General features: G+C 34.6%; 1 protein-coding gene across 1 annotated transcript in view; it reads left to right on the top strand.

Annotated features, from left to right (window-relative positions):
* LOC144243498 (fibronectin type III domain containing protein 3C1-like) overlaps positions 1–8,815 on the top strand; it is a 51,979-nt gene that overhangs the window by 7,085 nt on the left and 36,079 nt on the right. Inside the window, exons 6-15 of the mRNA XM_077778602.1 lie at positions 621–1,574; positions 2,362–2,414; positions 2,746–2,888; positions 4,465–4,524; positions 4,881–5,019; positions 5,782–5,835; positions 5,950–6,071; positions 6,156–6,330; positions 7,676–7,762; positions 7,997–8,154. Coding sequence (XP_077634728.1) covers positions 621–1,574; positions 2,362–2,414; positions 2,746–2,888; positions 4,465–4,524; positions 4,881–5,019; positions 5,782–5,835; positions 5,950–6,071; positions 6,156–6,330; positions 7,676–7,762; positions 7,997–8,154 — 1,945 coding nt within the window. The remainder of the gene's footprint in view (positions 1–620; positions 1,575–2,361; positions 2,415–2,745; positions 2,889–4,464; positions 4,525–4,880; positions 5,020–5,781; positions 5,836–5,949; positions 6,072–6,155; positions 6,331–7,675; positions 7,763–7,996; positions 8,155–8,815) is intronic.

Below are 8,815 nucleotides of genomic sequence, written 5' to 3'. Positions count from 1 at the left end.
TATATAACTTTTCTAAATAGGAAATATTTTGAATTTGTTAAAATTAACAGCTTTGGGAAATTATTAAAATGAAAAAAGTAGAAAATAGTAACATTTTCATAAATGATTGCATTTCATGCATGTATATTAGGATTGATGAAAATAAGCACTGGTCTGTATCTTAGATAAAATGCTCATAAACATAATTTTCTATAATTTTTTGTACTTTGATATAACATGCGATTTATGATATTTATTTTTACTGATTGGGTCAATATAATTATATCAGTAAATCATAAAAGAATGTTTTGATTATTACTATCATGCAGGGGGAATATAAAAGACATTGACGGGTCAACATTACAATCATCTTAGAACCTTAAAATTTGGATGTAGAGATATTCCCTAGGAAAACACTATCTGTATTTGCTCATGTTTTTCTTTCTGTACATATCAAAACCTTATAGAAACACACACTCACATACCTAATATCTGTATTACAGGAAAATAGGAAAAATTTGAACAGTTAGCATGGCTTATCACTGCTTTTTTTTTTTTTGCTGATTTGAAAAATATACTAAAAAGAACTTGAGATATGTAATTATTATAATTACTAAGCAGTATTCCATTGTCTCTTTTAGAAACTTATTCCCATGGAAGACCAAATTATAACCAGTTTGATGAAAGGGCTGCTAAAATGGAAGAACATATGAAGAAAAACCTGGGAGAATGTCAAGTAGGCGGACACAAGAATAGCAATATGGTTATCAGCACCTCTTTGCTTGTGAACAAAACCAATGATTTTTCCAGTATTCCTCTTACTCCAAGCACTTACACTGTGGAATTTGCTCCAAGTACCCATACTTTTGACAATACCTTGAGCACCTACACTGTGGAGAATGCTACACAAACCTACATTGTTGATAGTGCATCAAGTACCTACACTGTGGACAATACTTCAAGCACTTTCGCTGTGGACAATGTTCCATGCACTTACAATGTTGAAAATACTTTGAGCTCTTACACTGTGGAGAATGGTCCAAGTACCTACACTGTGAACAATGCTCAGAACATTTACATTGCTGACAATACTCCTAGTACTTACACTGTTGACAACCCTCCAAGCACTAACATTGCTGACAGTACTCCCAGCAATTCTTCCACTAACCATGTACCTAGTACTCCCACTACAGACAGTGCTCTTCCTTCCACCATTGATAGTGTTCCAAACCCTCCCAGCACTAATTATGTCCCCAAGATTTCCACTTCTGACAGCACTCCCAAGCCATTACCTACTGACAGCACTCCAAGCCCTTCCATTTCTGACCATGCTCCTAGCACTCCCATCCCTGAAAGTGCTCCCAGCACTCCCAACTCTGAAAGTGCCCCCGGCGCTTCCATCTCTGAAAGTGCTTCTAGCACTTCTGCCACTGATGGTGATCTCAGTGCTTCCAATGCTGTCAGCAATTCCAACCATGTCAGTGCTCATGTTGAGACTAGTCATGGAAAGAAATGGAATGCTACAAGAAGTACAGACATCAAGCAGAAACCAGGTGGAAAACAAAACAAAGCATCATCAAATGCTGCAGAAAAAGGTAAGGTCAGGAGTTTGGTTTTGTTTGTTACCAATGAATAAACATCCTAATGTTTAGGAATCTCAGTACACCTTAAATATTTAGGTGCCATTTTCTGGTTCCATTTCCGCTTGTCTTCTTGTTTGTATCCTTAAATCTAAATTCTTAATGAAACCATGGTTGAAATTCTTTTTTAAATCATGGAGAAATGACCATCATCATGCAAAATGTGTCATATTTCGTATGCACACCACATAACTTTTTCTAGTTGCCCCCAGTGAAACATTACAAATTATTTTATAGTTGTAATTCACATTATTTCATTTCTTTTTAAATTTTTTTTATTTTTTTAATGTCTTATTTATTTCTGAGAGAGAGAGAGAGAGAGAGAAAGGCAGACAGACAGACAGACAGACAGCATGAGCAGGGGAGGGTCAGAGAGAAAGAGAGATACAGAATCTTAAACAGGCTCCAGGCTCTGAGCTAGCTGTCAGCACAGAGTCCGACGCAGGGCTCGGACTCACGAACCGTGAGATCATGACCTGAGCCAAAGTCGATGCTTAACCGACTGAGCCATTCAGGCGCCACACATTATTTCATTTAAATCGGGGACTCTGTCTTTTGTCAGAGTCTGTTTGATAACATACACTTTACACTCCTCTCTTCCTTTAAAACCCTAATGTAAATTGCTACCAGGTGTTTAGTAGCTCTCCTGGTGATGATGTATTTGTAGTTGGATAATAGACATTTAACTTCTTTCTCTTGTTTTTGCCAATGTAATATTTTATTTTGGGGTGTTTTCTTTTAGAATGCATAATAGAACGTGGAAAGTCATGCTGTTTCAGCATTAAGAAACCTATAGTAAGTAACTAAACTGAATATTTAAACATTCCTTTTAATTTACTTTTTCACTCTAAAATGTGCAAATTCACTGATATTTTTCTCTAGTAAAGTTTTAATTTGAAGCCACCTGGTTAAAATTTCATAGTCTCATTTAGCTATATATACATAAATATTCAGAATGGTATTATTAAAAATAATGTTAATGGCATTACTTAATCATAGTATTTAAGCACCTAATATAAGAAGAACAATATTCTTAGCATCAAAAAGATGTAGGGAAAGATTATACCTATAAGTTACAGATTATACCTTTTAAATGTCCCACCTGAATTTTTGATATTTATTTTAGGTTTCTGATATTCAAACAAGATCTGCTGTTATTTCATGGAAACTACATGGTTCTAAGAAATGTGATCACATCAAATCTCCTGTGACATTTGAACTGGCAATATCTAACAGTGGTAAAAATGGAAAATATAAAAATATATATATGTAAGTCTGTTTCTTTTTAATCATCTCTAATTTCTCATAATTCAGTTCAAATAAGCCATCTAAATGTATAGACCTCAACTTATACCTTGGCTGAGTTCTAAAGTTCTTTTCTGAAAAATTTTCCAAGCTTTAAATTCAATTTTCTACTAAAATAGTTTTATATGNTAAATATCAACTAGTCCATTCTCTTCCGTTTATAGCTTTCCCTTTTAACAATTTTATATTCGGGAGAAAAATGTTCCCTCCAATTCTCCCTTCTCGTTTTTCACTTAGGTCATTTTAGGGAAAAAGAAATTCACTTTATGGTAGGCCTTTGGCAACACAAATGAGGTATTTGCATTGCAATGGGATTTAAGACTTGGGCTTTCTTGGAAAATTCATTACAGAAGCTAGTTATAAAGTGTAACTATGACAGTAGTAGGATGCGCTTAGGAATGTGCTCAGAAGATAGACCAGGACTAGGGAGAATACAATGGAGAACACAGCAAGAGCATATCCAACCACTCTAAACAAACAGCTTCTCAACTGAATAGAGACATGCAGTCTGAAAAAGAACAAACTGAGAGAGGCACAGTAAAAAGGAAATCACAAAGGAGGAAGAAGGAGAAATTCCTTTGCCCACCAAACAATTATGCAAGATATAAGTCAGAGATCTAGAGCTGTCTGTACAGCACTTTAAAAATCATAACACAACTNAGATCATGACCTGAGCTGAAGTCGGACGCTTAACCGACTGAGCCACCCAGGAGCCCCTCAAAGTGAAATTTTAAATGTAACTAGTTATGAAAAGTTTTACTTCCCTTATAATTAGCAGGTAGAAATTTTAAATTTAAGAAGTATATAATACACAGTCTTCTATATTGGGTAGAGGAATGGGAAGATGTAAAATGTGATGAAAAGGTATTTATGAAATTAAGTTTTGCATGAGGGTTACATGGTGGTCTTTTTTGATGTTATGCATTTCATAAAAGTCTGTTTTTTATAAAGATATTCCGATTACCCTACAACCTTGAGTGACTTTTGCTTAGAAGTATCAGCCTTTGCTTAAAAATAATCATCTTTTAGCTCTTTTTGGAGGCTATTTCTGGGGTTAGAGCCTGAAGGAACCCTTTGAGTTGGTAGAGTACACCTAGGAACTTATGACTGTTTCAGAAAGACATAGGTGTGAAAGCACAGCCACTGTATCCGCTGTAGCAAATAGGTGCCCTTCCCAGAAAGATTTCCTTGTGTAACTGAATGAATAAATTGCACGATGCACAGTGTCCTTGAGGCTTTTCATATCAACACTATTTAAAACAAGCCAATTAAAGACAGTTCTGTGTTATTACAGTGTGAAGAAGTTGCAGCGGTAAAGTTACAAAATGTCATTTCATAAAGCCTTATTAATTTAGCATGCAAATGAAAAATTTGCAGTATTAGTATCACTTTTTTGCATTCATATAAAATGGGCTAAAGTTATCTAAACGTCAAGGAAAACTGTGCTTTTTTGTTCATCACTTGAACATATAAGATTACTACTGTTACTTAGCTATTAAATATATGTGAGATCATTCATAAACAAAGATTATGTTCACAGTGGTGATGGAGTTACATTTACTCTACTTGATCTACAACCATCTGTGGCCCATTTTGTAAGGTAAGAAATCCATCCTACACAATCTCCACCCACCCTGTAGCCAGATAGACTCTCCAGTTTGTATCAGTTTACTACTTATGATTTCTGCAGTCAGGTTTGCTACTTGCCAGCCAAGTAGCCTTTCCTTTAAGCTTCAAAATATCCCCCTCAAAATCCAACATTACTGTACTTTATGTCATTTAGAACTTGCGAGAGGGTGATTTGGGAACCATTATCTGTAACCAAATCCAAGTTTGTTGTATTAGAACAATTTTTATAATTATCTCCTACAATATACCTGGAAACTCAATTGCCCAATTTAGTACATGTTAGGATAAATATCTGAAAGCTTACAACAACTGTCATTACATTTTTAGAATCACAACCATAAGAGGCTCAGCACACAGAATTGTGTCTGAAGTGGTTAGCTTCACAACTCCAGGTTGTGAACCAGACCCTCCACCTGCACCCCAACTAATTAACCGATCCAAGAGCAGCCTGAATTTACAGTGGAAAGTAAGTATTTTACTCCCAAAAATTTCTCCACTTGTTTTTTTTTTTCTTAATTTAAAAATATTCTTTCAAGTCGCCTGGGTGGCTGAGTTGGTTAAGCATCTGACTTCAGCTCTGGTCATGATCTCACGGTTCGTGGGTTCAAGCCCCACATTTGGCTCTGTGCTGACAGCTTGGGTGGAGCCTGGAGCCTGCTTCGGATGCTGTGTCTCCCGCTCTTTCTCTACTGCTCTGTCTCTGTCTCTCAAAAACAAATAAACATTAAAAAAGTTTTAAAAATTCTTTCTACTTTGTCCTGAATTTTAAATATGAAATTATACATGTCTCATCTGATCTATTTCCCTAGCATTTTTCCTTTTCCATAATCATCTTTCTCTTCAATCTATCTCAAGCATCAAGTAAATTGAGAAATGTCAATAAGAATTTCAATCAGTAAAAGTTGAAGTGTCAATTTCTACAACCTAAACTATTTATAATTGTAGTTACCAATAAATCTACCTCTTAATTTACTTAAGTACTTTCTTTATTGCATAAAACTTGGAAAACACAGCCCTAGAATTTGAGCATGTCTTATAGACTGTTTAAAAAAAGTGCATTTTAACTTTAAAATCTGGATTGCTTTAAAAACAAAATGTAAGCAAGATTAATTTTACAGTAATTTCAATCACCTTAATTATATTGTGTATGTGTGTGTGCGCGCGTACATGCGTGTACATCTACTGTGTATAAACATCCCATCATAATTTTATCTTTTGATATATTTAGGGTTCCAGTGATAATGGCTCCAAAATAAATGGCTTCCTTTTGGAATGGGATGAGGTAAGCAATTTTTATTTTGAAAATCACTTGTTTATAAATGGTTATTAATGTTATGAAAAAATTTTATATTTGCAGCATTTTATAATAGTCTAATATTTTGTGTCTATGATTAAGGGTAAAGGTGAAGACTTCAAAAGTTGCTATACGGGTACCATGAAACAGTACAAAATCCTTAAACTAAATGCTTCTACAAAATATTCATTCAGATTAGCTGCCAAAAATGACTTTGGCTTGAGGTACGTTGAATTATTGCAGTATTTAAAAGTCTATACTTCAATAAGAACCTGAAAATAATTTTTCCACATTAATTTCTTTTTCAGTGATTTCAGTGAAATAGCAGTCTTCCATACATCAGGAACTATGCCTCCAACACCTTTACCTCCTAAGCTAAAAGAAGCAGGAATCTGTAATTTGTCACTAGAATGGTGTGCTCCAACTGACACAAACCCAAATGACAGTCTTACTTATGTACTAGAAATGGAGGAAGCAGGATCTGTAAGTTTTCTTTTCACATGTTTTAATCTTCAACTTCAATTTTAGGTACATTTTATAAGCATTTTATACTAAAAAATCTTAGATTTAAGTTAATTTCTTCTTTTAAGTTTTTATTTACATTCTAGTTAGTTAACATACAGTGAAATATTAGTTTCAGGTATACAACACCCAGTGCTCAACACAATAAGTGTTCCTTAATCCTTATCACCTATTTAAACCATCCCCCCACCCAATTCCCCTCTCGTAATCATCAGTTCTTTGTAATTAAGAGTCTCTTTTTTTATTTGTCTCTCTCCGTCTCTTATTTTTTTTCCCTTGGCTTGTTTTGTTTCTTATGTCACATATGAGTGAAATCATATGGTATCTGTCTTTCTCTGACTGAGTTACCTTGCTTAGTATTATACTCTCTAGTTCCATCCATGACTACTAACAATCAGTTTGTTCACTATAATTAAGAGTCTGTTTCTTTGCTTTCCCCTTTTTTCTCCTATGATTAAGTTAATTTCTACTCAATCAAACTGCATGATTCCTGAGTCTCTGTGTTCTGGATGGGGCCAATCCAGAGCCAATGTTAAGCAAGCCAGCACAGGGAGATATGAATGTACCCAAGTCCCTGAAAATTGATTAAAATCAGCAGAAGCCATAACAACACAGTAGATACTCAGTGAAGTGTGTTAGTTCTTCAACTTTGAGCCCATCCCAAATGACCTTGCATGGTCATAGAGATCTTCTGCATACTTCTACCAGGGCAAACTCTTTCCTCATCTCCCTGGATTCCTGATGAGGGTGGGCAAACTGTTTAATTGCATTCTGAACTTTCAAGTCTGTACTAAATAAGCCAGTCAAGTTAAAAACAGCTGTAAATTTTATAATATGTATATTTTACCACATTTTAAATTGAAGAAACTAACATTAAGAAGAATTCTATGTAATTAATATACTAACTGTCTTCATATACATTATCTCATTACATCCTGAAAAAAAAAAAAGGAGCCCTTTAAAGTAGAAAATATCAGGGTGCCTAGGTGGCTCAAGTCAGTGGAGCATCCGACTCGGTTTCAGTGCAGGTCATGATCCCAGGGTCATGGGTTTGAGCCCTGCATCGGGCTCTATGGTGAGCCTGCTTGGGATTCTCTCTTTCTCTCCCTCTGCCCCTCCCCCACTAACTCTCTCTGTCTAAAATAAATAAAATGAAAAAAAAAATAAAGTAAAAAGTATCTTTCTTTTTTTATAGAGAAACTAAGGTTCAGAGAGACTAAGGGACTTGCTCAGGACCACCCAGAAGTTGGAGTTGGAACTTAAACCCAGGCCTGCCTGATTTCTGTTTATTGTCTTTCATTTCCAGGGATTGGGATTTAAACCTAAATATAATGGAGAAGCCCTCTCATGCACTATAAGAAATCTTCAGAGAAGTACTACATACAAGTTTAGGGTATGTAGCTATAAGTTATAAATTTGTGTCATATTTTTAATAGTAAATTATACTCATCACTGGAGGTAAAATGTGAATGCCATTTTTTGTTGAAATTAAGTTATTTTGCATTTATTTCTCAGAAATTTTCAGTCAAATAACTTGCTTTATGATATTATTTGCAAACTATGCATATTTTCCAATCATAGATTTATTTCCAGCGGTCAACCAAGGTATTCTCTTTTACTCAAACAGATCTTTGCCTACACTTCAGAAGGAAGGAGTAACCCCAGTGGAGAAGTAAAATANTATTCAAGAATAATTTTAAATTTATTTCTCTTTTCAAAACCACCACAAGATAATGGTGGGACATACATTTCAAGTTACAGTTTAGAAGTTAATGAAAATTCAGATATTAAGACATTATGGTTTTTTTCAAAGTTAAATTATAGGTTTTTAAAAAAGTTTTTATTTAAATTCCAGTCAGTTAACATCCAATGTAATATTAGTTTCAGGTGTACAATATTCTATACTTCCATACAACACAGGGTGCTCATCACAACAACTATGCATCATGATTTTTTTTTAAAAGTTTATATTTGTTCCTTTCCGAAGAGAGAGACAGAGTGCGATCAGGGGAGGGACAGAGAGAGAGGAAGACACAGAATCCAAAGCAGACTCCAGGCTCTGAGCTGTCAGCGCAGAGAACAACGCAGGACTCAAACTCACAGACCAAGAGATCATGACCTGAGCTGAAGTCAGATGTTTAACTAACTGAACCACCCAGGCACCCCATATCATGATTTTTAAAAAGTTTTTATTTTGAAATAGTTTTATACTTACTTAAAAGTTGCCAAAATAGTATAGAGAATTCTTCACTCCACTTCTCCTAAACTTAATATCTTACATGACCATAGTACAATTATCAAAATCAGAAAATTGACATTGGTACAATGCTATAATGCTATTAACAAAACTTAGATTTATCCATTTTTTAGTAACAAATTATGATTATTTACTAATCTTTATTTTACATCTAGTTCTATAAGTATTATAATTATTGTTAAATAAGTA

Source organism: Crocuta crocuta, unplaced genomic scaffold (genome assembly GCF_008692635.1).
Source record: "Crocuta crocuta isolate KB4526 unplaced genomic scaffold, BGI_CrCroc_1.0 scaffold882, whole genome shotgun sequence".
NCBI classification, from domain to species: Eukaryota; Metazoa; Chordata; class Mammalia; order Carnivora; family Hyaenidae; genus Crocuta; species Crocuta crocuta.
This window is presented reverse-complemented; position numbering and strand designations above follow the sequence as displayed.